At 41.1% G+C, this 22,222-nt stretch overlaps 2 protein-coding genes and 2 pseudogenes across 3 annotated transcripts in view; 3 read left to right on the forward strand and 1 right to left on the reverse strand.

The window, feature by feature from the left end:
- The window catches only part of EVA1A (eva-1 homolog A, regulator of programmed cell death), a 477,272-nt gene that overhangs the window by 325,631 nt on the left and 129,419 nt on the right, over nt 1-22,222 (reverse strand). The gene's annotated exons all lie outside the window — the stretch shown is intronic.
- Nucleotides 289-4,646, forward strand: LOC148534189 (serine/threonine-protein kinase SBK1-like; annotated as a pseudogene).
- LOC148534190 (serine/threonine-protein kinase SBK1-like) lies at nt 15,514-17,673 on the forward strand. The gene is made up of 3 exons (XM_088467187.1): nt 15,514-15,631; nt 16,257-16,459; nt 16,891-17,673. Exons 1-3 carry the CDS (start codon nt 15,514-15,516, stop codon nt 17,671-17,673), a joined length of 1,104 nt encoding a protein of 367 aa, XP_088323313.1.
- On the forward strand, nt 19,055-19,762 carry LOC148534191 (serine/threonine-protein kinase SBK1 pseudogene; annotated as a pseudogene).

Below are 22,222 nucleotides of genomic sequence, written 5' to 3' on the forward strand. Positions count from 1 at the left end.
TAGTTGGCTGGTTGGATGAAAGTTGGTCTAGTGTGTGGCCAGCTTAAGCATATTATCTGCTGTTAATTGGAATTGTGGATGTGACTATTTACCCTACAATTTGCCACGCCAATGATTTTGGAGATTGTTTCACAGTCACCAAATCAAACAGCAAGGATGCCAGCAGCTGGGTCTAAGGAAACACTATGCATGGCTCAAGACCATTGCTGATGACCCAGACCAGAGCGAGCCCTCAGTGACTGGAGAGAGCAGGAAGTAGGATTCTTCTGTCATAGAGGCATCGGAGTGATGGCGAGCCTGGAACAGAACAACCAAATGGGTGAGATTTATCCATTCTGTTCTGTTTATTGTAATACTATAGTCAGTGGATGGTGGGAAATGATTATACCATTGTGGCTGAGATATATGGTAACCGATTACCACACAGCTTGGTTTATGATCCTAACTACTTATTTACAAAAAAATAAAAAAAACAAATTATAACTCCTCCACTGTTAACCATTTCAAGACTGCCTCTGTCTTTCACTCCAGACCATATTTCACTATCTTCCTCCCTATGTGACATCAGACTTTAGACAATCTCTCTCTCTGCTCTCATCTCTCTATTTTAAAGTCTATTTACTTTAACAAGTAACATCCTCTCTCTATAACATCTGGTTCAGGTTCTCCATAGGTCTCTGTGACATCTGACTATAGATAATCTCCCTCTCTCTCTGTTTGATATCTCCAGCTAGGACGTCTCTCCCTGGCTGTAACTCCTAACTCAAGACTGTCTTCTCTTCCTCCCTGTAGGTCTCGTGACCAGAATCAGCAGCGAGCACAGTCCGAAGTATCCAGCCCGGGACATGTAGATGAGAACCGTCACTTCATATACAATAATAAATATAAAAATTGTTTTAATTCTAATATATTTATCACTTTTCTAAAAATTTCATAATTTGTATTTTTATTAAGCAGTATTATAGTGAGCTGAAATACACACATATGGGTAATATGTCTCAGAATTAAAACATAATACTGGTCTATACTGTACAGACATACTATATATGTATGTATGTATGTGTATGTATATTTATTTTATAAATATTATAGCTTTGCCCGCACACACACTGTCTGACAATACAGTCAATCAGACAAATTGCTTGAATCAAATGGATTTAACCATTTTTATCCGTTGTCCTGTGTTTGGGAGCAAACATCAGATTGTCATTCCCTCCTATACGTTACCAGATTTTTATGCCAATAGTTGGCTGGTTGGAAAGAGCATCTGTACAGTAGGTGAGCGCCCAGCATAAGTGTTTGTGAATCATAGTCTGAGTTTTAATTAGCAATCAATAAATCCCCAGGACAGCTTTGCAATATCTTCCTTTATGAGAAATAACATTACAATAGGTTGAAAATATAATTAAGAGCTAGTAGTAAAATGGTCTTAAATTACTCAAGAAATAAAAACCCAACAAAATAAAAGTATGATTTATTAGTTCTTATTTTGATGAAAGCATGTAAGCTTACACTCCTGCCTCTGACATTAGAGTGTATCTAGGTATTTGAAGGCCCCATAGTAAAAGTGTGTAAGGGCCCCTATGTACCACCCAATGGTGTAAAATGTATATAACACATAACACATGTAACTGTGACAAGGAAGATGGGCCCCCCTCACCTCTGGGCCCCATAGCATCCCTTGTACCTATGGTAGTAACGGCCAAGGATCTTCATTATCTGCAAGTCCTGGGTCCTCAGTCCAATTCTTATCCTCTACATTCTTTATCAGTAATGGTTTTAATTATTAGGTCTTTATTTTGCAAGTTGGGGGTCAGTAAGTCGTCAGACCGCTCTAGTGTTCCTTCTAGCACCCTACACCTGTCACAGCCTGTGCCGTTCCTCTTTCCTGTCTGGGGTGTCTCTCTCTGCTCTGGGGCGTCTAGTACACCCTCGTCTGTATATCAGGAGTTTGTTGCATTAGCTGAGTGTGATAGAAGCACCAGAGCAGAGAGCAACACCCCAGGCAGGAAACAGGAACTGCACAGGTTGTGACAGGTACAGGGTGCTAGAAGGAAAAAAATATATAGAGAATGATTAAAAAGAAAAACAATCCCTGTAAACACACATATATCATTATTCAATATATTATGAACTGTGCAGATTAAGGGGCTTATTTATTATTTGCTTGAGGTCTGTTCCTGATTATTAATGGTTTCTTATTGCCACAATATACGGCAATAAGGAATCCTCATTCGCTTGAATGTATTATTGAGTCATTAGGACAGGGGCTCCGATAGCCTCGTTCCGGCGATCAGTAAAAGTAGAGTTTATTATAAGTGCAGCACTACACTCTCCTTCTCCTATACTATCATACTGATGAATTTGGAGGTCGCCTCCCACTAGTTTAGATTTATTAACCATTATTCATATAGCGCTGGCATATTCCGCATATTTACGTACTATTTTTATTTTATCCCCTCACTGGGAGAAACACGGAGAGGAGAGGCAGCTCGCAACTTTGGGGGGCGGGGCTCTGGTGTCATTAGGCCCTGCCCACATCGAGGCAAAATGCCAAAAGTGGTAATAGAGTAACATAGTGTTTGCAAATTCTCTTTTACAAAGGATTTTAAAAAACGGGACGGGTTTTCTATTACCAGCCCTATCACCACTTTCTAATAAATAGATCTGAGCTGGCAGAGGATCACTTCTGTACTAATTTACAGACGGTATTTAGCTTACAGTAACTTTCCATTGCAAATGTTAGTATAGATGTGACTTTTTTGGATTAGATAGTAGGGAAAATGATGATAATGTGTCTACAAAAACTACTGCTAGGCAGTGCTAAGCATCCCACGTGTCTAGGGACGCCACAAGCTGGGGCCAAAACAGAAGTTATTTGGACATCTCCATGATTCATCAGAGGGAGTCTCTAGGACAGGCGCATGTGCAGTCCTGGAGCCCATAAAAGGCAATAAAAATAGATAGCTAGAGGGGGCACAGCCTTGACAGAATCCAAGGAGGGAGGGGGTGGCAACCTAATATTGCACCTAAGGGTGGCCTGACACCTATATCCACTGCTGCTGCTAAGAGATGCTTCCACAAATGCAGGAAAAGTGTGTGGATTGGGGGGTGCTTATGAAAATGGTTGTAGACAGGTTACGTTGTTTTATGGGAGTTAGATGTCATTTACAAAAGATTTGACTCTCAATTGTACTTTTTTTTTCTATTTAGGTAAAATGGTCGCCCTAAAGCTAGTCGGGAAGGGCCGATCCCCACAGACCGCTTTCTTCCATGAGCTCTGTGTGTCCATCTACCTCTCCAGCTACGAAGGGATCATCTCTACTCAGCCCACCTTCATTAATTCCCCTGACCATTACGTTCTAATCCAGGAGCTGGCACCCGCCGGATCTCTCCATTCCCTCATACAGCGCGGTGTAAGTAAAAAGCAAACAGAACATTTTATTTATATTTTAATGTGAGAATTGAGTGTTGCATAATAAATAACACCCACTATTACACTTGTATCAGGGTAACTCATACGTGTCAAAATATGAACCAAGGAATGTTCAGGAGTACTGTACATATCGTTTAACAAGTTTTAAAAACATTAAATAATATGGTCATGGTTGGGTATAAATTGGATTATTATATTTGTACTATGAGGATGAAGACTAAATTCAAAGTCACAATCTTTTCCTGTAGTTTTCCTCCTAACATAACTTACCACCTGCAAGCCAACATCCCCCATACAGCAGTAAAAGGCTATTTCAGACCATATTAATGGTTCATAATATTTACCAATTAAATATTTAATGAAGAAGTCCATAAAATGTGTTTTTCCTGCCATATCTATCTCTAAAATTATACTTACTCTATTTTCAGGTTGGTATTCCAGAAGAGATGGTGAAACGTTGTGCGGTACAGCTGACCAGAGCTCTAGAATACATGCACAGCAAAGCACTGGTGCACAGGGACCTGAAACCAGATAATGTGCTACTAATGGACAAAGAATGCTACCACATTAAGATGAGTGATTTTGGATTAACTCAGCTGGCAGGTACCCTCGTTCCATTCATGTCACCCATCATACCTTACATGTCACCGGAACTCTGTGACTTGAAACAAGGCGAGTTCCTACTCTTGGATTCTAGCATTGATGTCTGGGCCCTCGGTGTGCTTCTCTTTGTGGCATTCACTGGAAACTATTCTTGGAAAAGGGCTGTGGCTGAAGATCCAGTATACCAGGAGTTCATTTCTGGCAAAGTGCCGTACAGCATATTCCAACTCCAACATGCTGGCAGAAATTCAGTAGGAAGGCTCGGGACTTGTTCCACGTTCTGCTCTCCAAAGATCCCACCATCCGGAATCCAGTCGGGGTTGTCCACAATCATCTTGACTTTCAATGGGCAGTTGAGGAAATTCCTCAGGAAACCATAGAGGTTATGGTTGAAGAAGAAGACCTTGAAATGAGAGACTATGAGGGCCATGTCATCATAATAGAGGCGGAAGAGGAATATATTATCGTGGAAAACCTCAGTGATCAGGAATATATCATTGTTAGCTACACCTCAGAGGAAACTGTTTCTAATTCCAGCACCTCAACCTTGATGCTCTGGACGGACAACAGCAGCCTTCACCTTGGCTCAGAGGTAGAGATTGCCTGACCGTATCAAGATGGTGGTAGATGGACTTCCACTAGGGGAAAAAACGATTTAAAAGCCAATGCACGCTATTACTAGTCTAAAGCTGGCCACACACTAGACCAACTTACATCCAACCAGCCAACTTGTTGATTGGTTGGAATGAAAATCTGGTAAGGAATGGGAGTAAATGACAATCAGCTATTTGCTCCTAAATGCCAGAAAACAGATGAAAATGGTCGTTCAGACATGTTTGTTAAATGTTTGAACTAAATAATTTGTCCATTTTCCGGCATTTGGGAGCAAATAACATTGTCATTTGCTTGCATTCCTTACCAGATTTTCATTCCAACCAATCAACTAGTTGGCTGGTTGGATGAAAGTTGGTCTAGTGTGTGGCCAGCTTAAGCATATTATCTGCTGTTAATTGGAATTGTGGATGTGACTATTTACCCTACAATTTGCCACGCCAATGATTTTGGAGATTGTTTCACAGTCACCAAATCAAACAGCAAGGATGCCAGCAGCTGGGTCTAAGGAAACACTATGCATGGCTCAAGACCATTGCTGATGACCCAGACCAGAGCGAGCCCTCAGTGACTGGAGAGAGCAGGAAGTAGGATTCTTCTGTCATAGAGGCATCGGAGTGATGGCGAGCCTGGAACAGAACAACCAAATGGGTGAGATTTATCCATTCTGTTCTGTTTATTGTAATACTATAGTCAGTGGATGGTGGGAAATGATTATACCATTGTGGCTGAGATATATGGTAACCGATTACCACACAGCTTGGTTTATGATCCTAACTACTTATTTACAAAAAAATAAAAAAAACAAATTATAACTCCTCCACTGTTAACCATTTCAAGACTGCCTCTGTCTTTCACTCCAGACCATATTTCACTATCTTCCTCCCTATGTGACATCAGACTTTAGACAATCTCTCTCTCTGCTCTCATCTCTCTATTTTAAAGTCTATTTACTTTAACAAGTAACATCCTCTCTCTATAACATCTGGTTCAGGTTCTCCATAGGTCTCTGTGACATCTGACTATAGATAATCTCCCTCTCTCTCTGTTTGATATCTCCAGCTAGGACGTCTCTCCCTGGCTGTAACTCCTAACTCAAGACTGTCTTCTCTTCCTCCCTGTAGGTCTCGTGACCAGAATCAGCAGCGAGCACAGTCCGAAGTATCCAGCCCGGGACATGTAGATGAGAACCGTCACTTCATATACAATAATAAATATAAAAATTGTTTTAATTCTAATATATTTATCACTTTTCTAAAAATTTCATAATTTGTATTTTTATATATTTATACGTTACCAGATTTTTATGCCAATAGTTGGCTGGTTGGAAAGAGCATCTGTACAGTAGGTGAGCGCCCAGCATAAGTGTTTGTGAATCATAGTCTGAGTTTTAATTAGCAATCAATAAATCCCCAGGACAGCTTTGCAATATCTTCCTTTATGAGAAATAACATTACAATAGGTTGAAAATATAATTAAGAGCTAGTAGTAAAATGGTCTTAAATTACTCAAGAAATAAAAACCCAACAAAATAAAAGTATGATTTATTAGTTCTTATTTTGATGAAAGCATGTAAGCTTACACTCCTGCCTCTGACATTAGAGTGTATCTAGGTATTTGAAGGCCCCATAGTAAAAGTGTGTAAGGGCCCCTATGTACCACCCAATGGTGTAAAATGTATATAACACATAACACATGTAACTGTGACAAGGAAGATGGGCCCCCCTCACCTCTGGGCCCCATAGCATCCCTTGTACCTATGGTAGTAACGGCCAAGGATCTTCATTATCTGCAAGTCCTGGGTCCTCAGTCCAATTCTTATCCTCTACATTCTTTATCAGTAATGGTTTTAATTATTAGGTCTTTATTTTGCAAGTTGGGGGTCAGTAAGTCGTCAGACCGCTCTAGTGTTCCTTCTAGCACCCTACACCTGTCACAGCCTGTGCCGTTCCTCTTTCCTGTCTGGGGTGTCTCTCTCTGCTCTGGGGCGTCTAGTACACCCTCGTCTGTATATCAGGAGTTTGTTGCATTAGCTGAGTGTGATAGAAGCACCAGAGCAGAGAGCAACACCCCAGGCAGGAAACAGGAACTGCACAGGTTGTGACAGGTACAGGGTGCTAGAAGGAAAAAAATATATAGAGAATGATTAAAAAGAAAAACAATCCCTGTAAACACACATATATCATTATTCAATATATTATGAACTGTGCAGATTAAGGGGCTTATTTATTATTTGCTTGAGGTCTGTTCCTGATTATTAATGGTTTCTTATTGCCACAATATACGGCAATAAGGAATCCTCATTCGCTTGAATGTATTATTGAGTCATTAGGACAGGGGCTCCGATAGCCTCGTTCCGGCGATCAGTAAAAGTAGAGTTTATTATAAGTGCAGCACTACACTCTCCTTCTCCTATACTATCATACTGATGAGTTTGGAGGTCGCCTCCCACTAGTTTAGATTTATTAACCATTATTCATATAGCGCTGGCATATTCCGCATATTTACGTACTATTTTTATTTTATCCCCTCACTGGGAGAAACACGGAGAGGAGAGGCAGCTCGCAACTTTGGGGGGCGGGGCTCTGGTGTCATTAGGCCCTGCCCACATCGAGGCAAAATGCCAAAAGTGGTAATAGAGTAACATAGTGTTTGCAAATTCTCTTTTACAAAGGATTTTAAGAAACGGGACGGGTTTTCTATTACCAGCCCTATCACCACTTTCTAATAAATAGATCTGAGCTGGCAGAGGATCACTTCTGTACTAATTTACAGACGGTATTTAGCTTACACATATTTTATCCAATGTATATTGGAATATTATTTTTTTCAAGATTATAAAGTGTATACGGTAACTGCAAGTTCCTCCTGTCCATTCATTAGTTTAGTTATAAAGGACCACAATAAAAAGACAGCATTAATGACTCGTGCACTTACCCTGCCAATCTGTCTGTTATATGTGTAACATACTTCCTACTTTTGAAAAAGCATCTCAGGGACATTGTGACTGCAGCACATAAACTACACACTGAGGGCCCCTTGTAACAACAAAGCTTATTACCAGCCACTAGTGTTCATCAATACTTACCCCTCCGGCGAGGTCCTCCGCTCAGTGCTGTCAGCGACGGGCTTCTGTGTAATGCGCATGTGTGACGGTCTGTATGCGCATGTTCATGGCACTTTAACCCAGCAGGGACCCGGCAGTGCCTGGAAGGCTTTACTGACGCTGGAGAGACAGCGCTGAGTCCCCATTGCCAGCAAAGGAGACCGTAAAGATGGCGAGAGCGATGAAATGAAGAAAGGATTACATAAATCCATTAGCACTCGCTAGAGGGGTTATGTATCATTGATAAATGGGGCCCTGAGCTAGAAATTGGTTCTTGCAGGTTGTCACACATCTCTGTAAGTCATCACACTTCCTTGAGGACACAATCGTGCAGACGTTAGAAATCTGTTGAAAATTTCCCTCCAAAAATGGCTGCAGCCTAGGAGGAGACAGATGCTAGAGGTCCTACTGGACCTCTAGTGTCTGTCAGGCCAGCTCCGCCACCGCAGCATCGGACCACACACGCTCTCTGTGTGCCTGGCTGCCTGAAAGAAGAAGAAGCCGAAGAGGAGCAGCATGCTTACAGAGGAGCAGGCGGACGCCGTGTCCGAATCACCTGGCTGAGGTACACGGGTGTGGGTGGGGGCTCAACTACAGGGGACACGACATATGGGCTCAGCTACAGGGGGCTTGGCATATATGGGCTCAGCTACAGGGGACATGGCATTTGGGATCAGCTACAGAGGACATGGCATTTGAGCACAACTACAGGGGACACGGTATATGGGTAAACTACAGGGGACACGGTATATGGGCACATCTACAGGGGGCATTGCGTAAGGGACACTGCTATAAGGGGCCCTGCATAATGGACACTGCTACAGGGGGCACTGTATAAGGGGCACCGTGTGTCATAATTTCTTATAAGGGTATTTTGCTGTGTGTCATGTGTTATACGTGGCATTATTTTATGGCATGTGCAAGGGCATTACAGTGTGGCATAATCTGTTATTAAGGACAATACTTATTGTGTCATAAGGGACATTACTGTGTCATGGAACTACACACCTTGAACATCATCTATGGGTGTGTTTGTTTTATGGCCAGAGGGGGAGAGGGGAGCAATATTTATAATTACACCACTGATATTCCTTAGCCATTAGTGTACTGCAAATATATCTACTTTGCATGCATCCTTTCTGGGAGCAGCTCGGTTCGGGAGCTGGGGCCGGATGGGTGATGTAAATGGCACAAATTGTGCTGTTTAGCTCCACCCCCTTCTTGTGGACCTGCAAATTGCCCATTAAATCTCCCAATCCTGCCCGCTTCACTAGGAAGTGGGCAGGATGCGGGAGATCTGTTTACACTTATGGGGGGGGCTACACGAAAATTCAGGAGCCTCCCGTGACTTCTGGGAGTGTAGGCAAGTATGCGTTAGTGTGCTGGAGAACGGCGGCCATTTTCTTTATTACCTATCTTCCTTAGTCTTCTCCCCATTGTTTCCTCCAAGGTGCTGTGCCCAGTCGCAGGGCGATTGCTAGACTTTTCAAGGAGTCAGGGAGATTATCACTATATAAGATAGAATTGGTAAGTATGACATGCAGCATTAATAGCCTCAACTCTATAATGTGTCTCTGAAAATGAAGAAATAAGAGATGTGGTATAAGTTAGTGGTATAGCAATGACTAACCAACCTGGTTTTGCCTTAGAATAAATTGCTGCTTTATATCTACTGGATACATTCACGAAATCTCGCTGATGAACCTAAATTTCAGTCCATTACATTTGGGCCCATGTCCTACACACACCCACGAGCCAGCCACCTCACCACACTGCACTTATATTTGCGCTAAATACACTAGTAGCGTTGCCTGGAGAATGACTTTAATTTCTGTCAAGGCTTGAAAACTTCTTGACTTATGTGCTCTAAACACAGCAGTTACTTTTAATTCTAACATTAAATCAAATGAATAAAATGTATAACAAGCTTTTGGACATTTTTGTAAACTGGTGTCCAGCTGACAACTCCGTATAACCACCCCGTGTATCACACCTGCTCAAGGCTACAGGTGCCCACTTGCTGGCTCATTTTGCATACAGGTATTGAATAACTGGGTGACATTGCAGGGTGTGTATATTACAAATACAGTCTATCACCCAATAATGATTTTCTGAAATTAAGAGGATAATTTTTCCCAGGATGATGGAAAGATAACTGCTGTCAGGCTGTGCGTGTGGTGTGGTGAGCGTTTGCTGATGGGCCACATTGGAGCCACAAGGGATCCAGGTATATGTGACCAAATAGACCAATAATTCTATCACTCAACTTGTGTGTAAGCCACCTTAACTTCCAGGTATTGTAGTATCTTAACTGAGCATGACAGACACAGCAGGGGTCTATTTCTGGACAAAGTAGGACTAATTAAATCTAAGTAATGAGGGGATACACCCCAGGGCTAGGTAAAATGTCCCTTTATACAAATGACTGAACTGATTAGAACAGAGAATGGAGCAATCCTGGGAGTATAATGCTATTTGATGGTTAGACATCAGATAACGTTCTTAGAGAAAGTGACTGCTTCTCTATTACTGGGACAGACATGTTGGTCTAGATTTAATGTAATTCATCACTGATTTACATTCTCTTAAGCTGCACACACACACACACACACACAACGATTTAGTAAATGAACGATTTTAGTAAACCATTTTCGTATATTTTTTCAAGGGAAAAATTAACGAAAATCGTTCATTTACTAAATGTAATGAACGATTTTTTTTTAACTTCAAACGATTTTTGCATATTCCCTTACTGAAAATCGTTGAGTTGGTCAGTCTGACTGAACTACAAATGTGAACGCGTATGAACGATAACCGCTCATCATTTTAACTCAGAAATTGATTTTTTTTAACGATTAACGATATAGTTATCGATAATCATTAAAAAATCATTGTGTGTGTATGCACCTTTAGAGGCCCATTTATCATTGATCACATACTCCATGCGATCTGGGCTAGATAATAGTGCCCATCATCACAATGCAGAATGCGATTATAGCACCGGGATATATGAAAAAGCACATGGAGGGACAGGGGCCCATCCCTGTGATGTGCTGGGAGCTAAGTGACTGTGTCAGGACTCTTGCAACTGTATGTGTGTGTGGTCTGCAGACCATGTATGTACTGCGGTCATTGGCAGGGAAGGCTCTTCCGGAACCCTCTCCCGGCTAGTTTTGCAACGTATAACCCATAGGCTACAGCAGCACAACGCCATCTTTACATGGCATTAGTTGCGGAGGCCAAGCTCCGGAATTAATCTGCCAGCATGGCCTCCCCCCTATAGCCTCTCTCTATTCATGTCTATCCTGCTACGGTCCCTCCATAATACATCTGGGTGATGCTAAATATTTGTGGATATCCCCCAATAAAGTTTATTTTTGGAAATATGATGCAAATATATAATGATAAATGGACCACTAAGAGGCAGATATATCATCAAGAAGAAATTCCTATTGCCAATAGAATTTTATGCTGGTGAATTGGGCAGCGCAGGTCTCCGAGAATCGATCTCACTCTCCTGCTCCCCCTCTCTCCCACCAGGTGTCCCCCCAGCATTTATATATGCCCTAATTCAATATTTAACAAGATATCTGAAATATCTGTGTATTGTAACTTTATCACTTTGTGGCAATAAAATATTGTACAACCTTGCACAAAAGGATCTCATCTAACACCACATTGATTGCACTAGTTGTTTCCTTGGACATATTGCAACATTGTGTCATCTAATTTAGAGATTCTTTGTATATCTTTAATACTCAGATGTTTCTTTTGATTCTTCTTCCATTTACCCATAATACACAGCATCATTTGTTGGTTCTATTCGTATCCATTGCTTTCTCACATGTAATGGGCTATTTATATACTGTTCTGTTACACTGAGTTGCAACTATGGCCCGTATTCAATTAGATGTGAAAAGCCATAATCTGCGAAAAAGTTTTGCCGATTGCCGCTTTTTCTCCAAATTCAATTCCAGACGGATTTTGCGTACGCGGAAAGTCAATGCAATGTAATAGGCAAAAAAATTTCTCCAAAGAATAGCAGGTGAAAAGTAGTGCAAAATCTTTATTATAGGGTGAAAACATGGGGAAACCACTCAGAACTCATGGAACAGCCCCCCAAAGGCCAACTATGACAAAAAAAAAAAAAAAAAAAACACCCCAAAAAGGTAATTTCATTTGGGGGCGAAAAAGTTAAATGTGGAGGAAAAAGTATAAAAACTCGCAAAATAGACTTCTTGGGGTTTGCAAGGATAGGTCAGGTGTTTTTAGGATTGCAGGTGCATGGCGCAGGTGCGTTTTGTAAAACTTCACTTTAGAGACTTTAAAATATGCTAGCACCCATTTTCAAGTACCCCAAATTTGACTGGACTACTTATTTTCTGCAAAAAATACTGCTTAATGCCATTCTTCCCCACTTTTACAAAGACGCTAAAAACAAGGATTTTAAACAACTTCAGAACCCCAAACAGTTATTGGGACACATCTACATTGATCCCCAATGTTAGTGCATCTTTTTGGGGGGTACACACTGATTACCCTATTTCTGACAGTGCTTTTCGCCTGTTCCGCATTTGCAGCTTTCTGTTTTTGCGAAACGAACACCTGGGATGCGCACAAAAAGTTTTTGCATCTGTAACTGGTGATGTAGGCGAAAAGTCGAACAGGCGAAACCTTTCTGACCTTTCCCATCTAATTGAATATGGGCCTATATAGCGCCATTTTAAGGTAATACCCCATCTATTTGGTTGTTACTGGATGAGTATGTATGAATAATGTGACTCTTGGGGTATCGCCTGAAATGCTGCCTTATTTGTGTGTAATTTTTGTAACTCTCCAATACTTTGGTCCGAAACCTCTCATCTTACCTGTTCCCACAGTACTATGCATGTAATGACTCTCATTGTAGCTAACACAGAGTACAGTACTTTCAATAGATATTAGATACATTTTGTAGTAGACCAATAAATATACATTGAAATCAACAACTTGTCGGTGGAATGCACATTTATCTTTAATGCATACATCCTTATTAACCTAAAATCTATGTACAAGTAAATGTTTTATGAAAGTAGCTTCTGTTTTGGGCATAACAGTGGGTGGTGGAAATGTCTCAAAACTTGTGTATTATTTACAGTAACTAATGCTAATGATGTATAGACCCACCCTGCCATCCATTGTGACCCGTTCACACCTCCTGTGTACACAATAGCGTCTGCATGAATGGGCACCATCTAGGTGATACAATGATTTGTACTTACACAGAGGATCCCCCATTCCCATGCTTTCTCTAACACGATGATGAATGCTGGTAATAACATTTGTCTTTGCTGCCAGGGGATAAAGAGAGTTTAGCTTTTGGGATTGTCTATTAATACTTAAGTTAATTTTGTACAGTATGTTGCTTTTTTTTAAATGTAAATCACTGAGTCACTACTAGGAGAAAAGTGTTATATTATTATTATTTATTGTTAATGCCAGTATGCCAGTGTGTAAGAGAGGAGGGGGCACACATGCAGCCAGCGTGTGGGTCCCCTCCTTCCCGGTAGCGCAGTAAACTCAAGCTTTGTGCCAGGGTATACTGTGCATGCACAGATCTCCGGGAACATGGCGCCCATGCTATGTTTCCAGAGACTTCTCTACTGCGTATGCGCAGATCACTAGGAAAATGGCTGCCGCACCATTTTCCAGGTGATTTCTGTCAGCAGCGCCTATGCAGGACTCCGGAGAGATCAGTATAATTATATGGGTGCAGGGTGTGTGGTGTGAGCCCCAATGGACCCAGGGGTTTGTGTACCCTGCACCCATTATGGATACAAGGGTCTAACAAAATAATCATCTTAATACAGCATGGGTCATCCCTGCCCCCCAAATGTGATGTCATGATGTAAGGAAGAGGGGGCCGCCACTGGGACCAGGAAGCCCCCAGCACAGCCTAAGGACGTGTAGGGCATGTCTCCACCAGATCCGCCAGGTGCAGCTCCAGACACCCTGCAAGCCAAATACAGGTGCCATGGGGCAGCAATGATGCCATCCCCTTCGCCTTGCACCCTCAGTTGTGGCACTGCTCACCCATAGTTACGGCCCTGGCAGAGAGTAAGGGGCTGAATTATTATTAATTTTAATGAACTTTCTGCCACAAATCAATACATCTGCTGGTTTTGCTATTTCTATAACATATCTGTGATGTAACTTTCTGTACATCACAGATGGATGTAGTAACATTTCTTTTTGATAACAAACATTCTGTGATCTAGCTCAGCTGCATCAAAATATTCATACAGAGGTATCCTTGGCCATAAAAATTATTTAGTTTGTGAGTTAGGGAGGGATGTACTAAGCATGATAATGCGGCCAAAACTGAGAAAATGCTATTTACGGAGATTTGGTGGCATTTCCATATATACCAAGCTCCAGAATGTGATACATTGCAGAGCCTGGACCCGGTGGGTAACGCCATCCATTAGAAGCCTATGGGCTGCTTATCAGGTTTCCTCTGAGAGGGATCCAATTTGATCCCTCCCAGCGCGGCGTTCTGCGCATGCAGAGGGACTTCTGGGTAATACACCCGAAAGTCCCTCTAGTATCTGGCTATCACAAAGGACCGCTCTTATCGGAGAGCTGTCCTTTGCAATTTTAATCAAATATCTAAGTAAATACCGACGTAATTAACATCGGTATTATACCCAATAAGTGGCCAGATGTACCACCACTTAGTACATCCCAGCCATAATCATACTGAGCCATATTAGCATATCTGAGGTATACATACAAGGTTACAATCTGTATATCATATATAGAGTATAATATATATATATAAATACACATATATATATATATATATTATACTCTCACTCACTGGTTATGAATCTACTATAATGTAAGTGTTTAGGTTTCATATGCTGTACATTACATTTATGCCTAGTGCTTGTGTATACCTCTTGAACGTCTCTCATCTTGCCTGTTCCCAGAAGCAATGCATGTATTGTCTGTGTATATTATACATATAGTCTATTTATTCTCATCATAGATAACACAACTGTCACAACAGGATACAGTACTCTCAATACAGGTATAACAAAATTTAGTTATAGTAGTAAAAAGTAAATATACATTGAAATAAACTACTCATTGGTGGAATACACATTTATCATTAATCTACATGCAAGTAAATATTTGATGAAAAAAAGCTTCTGTTTTGGGCATAATGGTGGAAAGTTTGGATCATCTGAAATGGTTTCAAAACTTATGTTTCATTTACATTAACAATTCTAAAGAACTGATGACAATAATACATAGACCTCTCCCACCCTACTGCAATCACAATAGACTCTTTTTGAATGGACATGATCTAGGTGATACAATGATTTGCATTTGCATAGAGTCTTCATGGTCTTCCAATTATCTCTGGGTAGAGAGACACCTCAGCCACCTGTCTTGATTCCCCATAAAAGGCAGATGTAGTTTTTGCTCTTCAGTCATTCATTTCTGAGGAACTGAACGCTAAGGACTATCCACAGCCAGTTGTACAGATTGAACATCTCCAGCAGATCTCAGCCAACTTGTTGGAACAAACCTGTCCTGAGACTCCTAGAAGCAGCTTCCCTAAAACCCATCTCTGCCTGATGCCCTACTGCTTAGGTAAGTTCACATAACATTCTCTAACATTTCATCTTAAAATATTTTTTGTCTTCTATTTACAGATCTGAGTCTAACCTCCGAGTAAAGGACTCGTGCTATCATCTTCTAGATTAAGATGGAAGCCAGTCAGGATTTTCAGATCCAGAGGGCCGTGGAAGATGACTTTTACGTTTTGAAGTATCTGGGCCAAGGAACTTATGGTGAAGTTGTGATGGCTCGTGAGAGAACAACAGGTAAAAGCCCATAGCCTTAAATTGGCAGTTCTAGAAAGATTTTACTGATCAAGTATGTCTCATAATATATTTACAAAGTGGCTACTGCTTAATGTGTTTGTCTTTAGAAGTGTTACTACCTTTTTTGCTCAGTAACTTTCTGTTGCAAGTGTTAGTATAGATGTGACTTTTTTGGATTAGATAGTAGGGAAAATGATGAGAATGTGTCCTACAAAATCTACTGCTAGGCATTGCTGAGCATCCCACGTGTCTAGGGACGCCATAAGCTGGGGCCAAAACAGAAGTTATTTGGACATCTCCATGATTCATTAGAGGAAGTCTCTAGGACTGCATGTGCAGTCCTGGAGCCCATAAAAGGCAATAAAAATAGTTAGAGGGGGCACAGCCTTGACAGAATCCAAGGAGGGAGGAGGTGGCCACCTAATATTGCGCCTAAGGGTGGCCTGACACCTATATCCACTGCTGCTGCTAAGAGATGGCTTCCACAAATGCAGGAAAAGTGGGTGGATTGGGGGTGCTTATGAAAATGGTTGTAGACCGGTTACGTTGTTTTATGGGAGTTAGATGTCATATACAAAAGATTTGACTCTGTGTCTCAATCAATTGTACTTTTTTTTCTATTTAGGTAAAACGGTCGCCCTAAAGCTAGTCGGGAAGGGACGATCTCCACAGACCACTTTCTTCCATGAGCTTTGCGTCTCCATCTACCTCTCCAGCTACGAAGGCATCATCTCTACTCAGCCCACCTTCATTAATTCTGCTGACCACTACGTCCTAATCCAGGAGCTGGCACCCGCCGGATCCCTCCATTCCCTCATACAACGCGGTGTAAGTAAAAAGCAAACAGAAAATTGTATTTATATTTTAATGTGAGAATTGAGTGTTGCATAATAAATAACACCCACTATTAAACTTGTATCAGGGTAACTCATACGTGTCAAAATATGTGCCAAGGAATGTTCAGGAGTACATATCGTTTAACAAATTTTAAAAACATTAAATAATATGGTCATGGTTGGGTATATTATATTTGTAATATGAGGATAAAGACTAAATTCAAAGTCACTGTCTTTTCCTATAGTTTTCCTCCTAACATTACTTACCACCTGCAAGCCAACACCCCATAAAGCAGTAAAAGGCTATTTCAGACCATATTAACGATTCATAATATTTACCAACTAAATATTCGATAAAGAAGTCCATAAAATGTGTTTTTCCTGCCATATATATCTCTAAAATTACATTTACTCTATTTTCAGGTTGGTATTCCAGAAGAGTTGGTGAAACGTTGTGCGGTACAGCTGACCAGAGCTTTAGAATACATGCACAGCAAAGCACTGGTGCACAGGGACCTGAAACCAGATAATGTGCTACTAATGGACAAAGAATGCTACCACATTAAGCTGAGTGATTTTGGATTAACTCAGCTGGCAGGTACTCTCATTCCATTCATGTCACCCATCATACCTTACATGTCACCGGAACTCTGTGACTTGAAACAAGGCGAGTTCCTACTCTTGGATGCTAGCATTGATGTCTGGGCCCTCGGTGTGCTTCTCTTTGTGGCATTCACTGGAAACTATCCATGGAAAAGGGCTGTGGCTGAAGATCCAGAATACCAGGAGTTCATCTCCTGGCAAAGTGCCATACAGCATATTCCACCTCCATCATGCTGGCAGAAATTCAGTAGGAAGGCTCGGGACTTGTTCCACATTCTGCTCTCCAAAGATCCCACCATCCGGAATCCAGTCGGTGTTGTCCACAATCATCTTGACTTTCAATGGGCAGTTGAGGAAATTCCCCAGGAAACCATAGAGGTTGTGGTTGAAGAAGAAGACCTTGAAATGAGAGACTATGAGGGCCATGTCATCATAATAGAGGCAGAAGAGGAATATATTATCGTGGAAAACCTCAGTGATCAGGAATATATCATTGTTAGCTACACCTCAGAGGAAACTGTTTCTAATTCCAGCACCTCAACCTTGATGCTCTGGACGGACAACAGCAGCCTTCACCTTGGCTCAGAGGTAGAGATTGCCTGACCGTATCAATTTCAGAGATGGTGGTAGATGGACTTCCACTAGGGGAAAAAACTATTTAAAAGCCAATGCATGCTATTACTAGTCTAAGCATATTATCTGCTGTTAATTAGAAATGTGAATGTGACTACAATTTGCCACGCCAATGATTTTGGAGATTGTTTCACAGTCACCAAATCAAACTACAAGGATGCCAGCAGCTGGGACTAAGGAAACACTTGGCATGGCTCAAGACCATTGCTAATAACCTAGACAAGAGCCAGCCCTCAGTGACTGGAGAGAGCAAGAAGTAGGATTCTTCTTCCAAAGAGGCACCGGAGTGATGGTGAGCCTGGAACAGAACAACCAAATGGGTGAGATTTATCCATTCTGTTCTGTTTATTGTAATACTATAGTCAGTGGATGGTGGGAAATGATTATACCATTGTGGCTGAGATATATGGTAGCTGATTATCACACAGCTTGGTTTGTGATCCTAACAACTTATTTACAAAAAAATAAATAAAAAAAACAAATTATAAGTCCTCCACTGTTAACTATTTCAAGACTGTCTCTGTCACATATTTCACTATCTTCCTCGACATGTGACATCAGACTTTAGACAATCTCTCTCTGCTCTCATCTCTCTATTTTAAAGTCTATTTACTTTAACAAGTGGCATCCTCTCTCTATAACATCTGGTTCAGGTTCTCCATAGCTCTCTATGACATCCGACTATAGATAATCTCCCTCTCTCTGTGTGTGATCCCTCCAGCTAGGCCATTTCTCCCTGGCTGTAACTCCTAACTCAAGACTGTCTTCTCTTCCTCCCTGTAGGTCTCGTGACCAGAATCAGCAACGAGCACAGTCCGAAGCATCCAGCCCATCATCAACTTCATTGTATACAGACAATATAAAATAGAACCATACCACAATACATAAGATAGTTACATCATAGTTGCATCATTGTATTCTTTATTTGCACATAAACCATAACCATAATCATAACCACACTACATAAAAAGGTGAGCACTAGATTATTTTATCTCTGTACTATATATCTGAAAAAGGAGGTGGTGATTCCATAAATCGTAGCAGCTCCCGTACCAATGCCCCAGTGAATTAACTTAAGCGCAACGCATCTCCATTTATACCTTTTCCTATAGTTTTTGTCCTGACATAACTTTACAACTGTCTACTACAACCTATGATGATTTAGACTTTATGGCTACTGACAACCAGTGACATTCATTTGGAAGGAACTCTGCAAGCTAACACCCCATCAAGCAGTAAAGGGCTATTTCAGACCATATTAACAATTCATAATATTTACCAACTAATTATTTCATAAAGCAGTCCATAAAATGTGTTTTCCCTGCCATATATACCTCTAAAATTACATTTACTCTATTTTCAGGTTGGTATTCCGGAAGAGTTGGTGAAACGTTGTGCGGTACAGCTGACCAGAGCTTTAGAATACATGCACAGCAAAGCACTGGTGCACAGGGACCTGAAACCAGATAATGTGCTACTAATGGACAAAGAATGCTACCACATTAAGCTGAGTGATTTTGGATTAACTCAGCTGGCAGGTACCCTCGTTCCATCCATGTCACCCATCATACCTTACATGTCACCGTTACTCTGTGACTTGAAACAAGGTGAGTTCCTACTCTTGGATGCTAGCATTGATGTCTGGGCCCTTGATGTGCTTCTCTTTGTGGCATTCACTGGAAACTATCCATGGAAAAGGGCTGAGGCTGAAGATCCAGTATACCAGGAGTTCATTTCCTGGCAAAGTGCCATACAGCATATTCCACCTCCATCATGCTGGCAGAAATTCAGTAGGAAGGCTTGGGACTTGTTCCACGTTCTGCTCTCCAAAGATCCCACCATCCGGAATCCAGTCGGTGTTGTCCACAATCATCTTGACTTTCAATGGGCAGTTGAGGAAATTCCCCAGGAAACCATAGAGGTTGTGGTTGAAGAAGAAGACCTTGAAATGAGAGACTATGAGGGCCATGTCATCATAATAGAGGCAGAAAAGGAATATATTATCGTGGAAAACCTCAGTGATCAGGAATATATCATTGTTAGAAACAGTTTCCTCTGAGGTGTAGCTAATTCCAGCACCTCAACCTTGATGCTCTGGACGGACAACAGCAGCCTTCACCTTGGCTCAGAGGTAGAGATTGCCTGACCATATCAATTTCAGAGATGGTGGTAGATGGACTTCCTCTAGGGGAAAAAACTATTTAAAAGCCAATGCACGCTATTACTAGTCTAAGCATATTGTCTGCTGTTAATTGGAATTGTGGATGTGACTATTTACCCTACAATTTGCCACGCCAATGATTTTGGAGATTGTTTCACAGTCACCAAATCAAACTGCAAGGACGCCAGCAGCTGGGACTAAGGAAACACTTGGGATGGCTCAAGACCATTGCTGATGAACCAGACAAGAGCCAGCCCTCAGTGACTAGAGAGAGCAAGAAGTAGGATTCTTCTACCAAAGAGACACCAGAGTGATGGTGGGCCTGGAACAGAACAACCAAATGGGTTAGATTTGTCCACTCTGTTCTGTTTATTGTAATACTATAGTCAGTGGATGGTGGGAAATGATTATACCATTGTGGCTGAGATATATGGTAACCGATTACCACACAGCTTGGTTTATGATCCTAACAACTTATTTACAAAAAATAAATAAAAAAAAACAAATCATAAGTCCTCCACTGTTAACCATTTCAAGACCGCCTCTGTCTTTCACTTCCGACCATATTTCACTATCTTCCTCCCCATGTGACATCAGACTTTAGACAATCTCTCACTCTGCTCTCATCTCTATTTTAAAGTCTATTTACTTTAACAAATGGCATCCTCTCTCTATAACATCTGGTTCAGGTTCTCCATAGCTCTCTGTTACATCTGACTATAGATAATCTCCCTCTCTGTGTGACCTCTCCAGCTAGGCTTTCTGTCCCTGGCTGTAACTCCTAACTCAAGACTGTCTTCTCTTCCTCCCTGTAGGTCTCGTGGCCAGCATCAGCAGCGAGCACAGTCTGAAGTATCCAGCCCAGGACATGTAGATGAGAACAGTCACTTCATATACAATAATAAATATAAAAATTGTTTTAATTCTAATATATTTATCACTTTTCTAAAAATGTTGTAATTTGTATTTTTATTAAAGGAGTATTATAGTGAGCTGAAAAAATATTTGTGTATACACACATGGGTGAGATGTCTCAGCATTCCCTATAATTCAAGCATAATACTGGTCTATACTGTACAGACCAGGGCCATAGCTAGGGTGGTGTGGCCGGTGCCATCGCACAGGGCACCACAGGTCAGGAGGCGCTGTTTGGGCCTGTCAAATTTCTGTTTATTATCATTCTTGATAAAAGCACTAATCTGCTGAAACGTTGGCATATATCCTGGCTCTGCCTGGTTCATTGATTGAAGTTGTTTAGGCTGTTGAAGTCCTGCTGAGTGCCTTTCAGTTCTTCCCTCTGCATATACATATATATATATATATATATATATATATATATTAATATTATAGCTTTGTCTGCAATCGCACACTGTCTGAGAAAACAGTCATTCAGGCAAATTGCTTGAATCAAATGGATTTAACCATTTCTATCCGTTGTCCGGTGTTTGGAATCAAACATCAGATTGTCATTCACTCCTATACATTACCAGATTTTTATGCCAAATAGTTGTCTGGTTGGAAAGAGCATCTGTACAGTAGGTGAGTGGCCAGCATAAGTGTTTGCTAACTATAACTCAGACTGTGAATCACAATCAATAAATCCCCAGGACAGCTTTGCAATATCTTCCTTTATGAGAAATAACATTACAATAGGTTGAAGATATAATTAAGAGCTAGTAGTAAAATGGTCTTAAATTACTCAAGAAATAAAAACCCAACAAAATAAAAGTGTGATTTATTAGTTCTTATTTTGATCAAAGTATGTAAGCTTGCAGCCTAATGTCAGAGGCAGGAGTGTATCTAGGTATTTGAAGGCCCCATAATAAAACTGTGTAAGGGCCCCTATGTACCACCCAATGGTGTAAAATGTATATAACACATGTAACTGTGACAAGGAAGATGCCCCCACTCCCCCCTCAGCCGCACACCTTGCACCTATGGTAGTAACGGCCAAGGATCTTCATTATTTGTAAGTCCTGTGTCCTCAGTAAAAATCTTTTCATGAGATCAGTTTTCACTTGCGGGGAGCTACCCTAAAAATCAGGAGCCTCCCGTGACTTCCGGGAATGTAGGCAAGTATGCGTTAGTGTGCTGGAGAATGGCAGCAATTTTCTTTATTATCTATCTTCCTTAGTCTTCTCCCCATTATCTCCAAGGTGCTGTGCCCAGTCTCAGGGTGATTGCTAGACTTTTCAGGGAGTCAGGGAGATTATCACTATATAAGTTAGAGTTGGCAAATACGACATGCAGCATTATTAATAGCCTCAACTCTATAATGCGTCTCTGAAAATGAAGAAAACAGCGTTGTGTTATATATTATTGGTATAGCAATGACTAACCAACCTGGTTTTGCCTTAG

This window comes from Taudactylus pleione, unplaced genomic scaffold (genome assembly GCF_031769625.1).
Source record: "Taudactylus pleione unplaced genomic scaffold, aTauple2 ptg000070l, whole genome shotgun sequence".
Taxonomy (NCBI): Eukaryota; Metazoa; Chordata; class Amphibia; order Anura; family Myobatrachidae; genus Taudactylus; species Taudactylus pleione.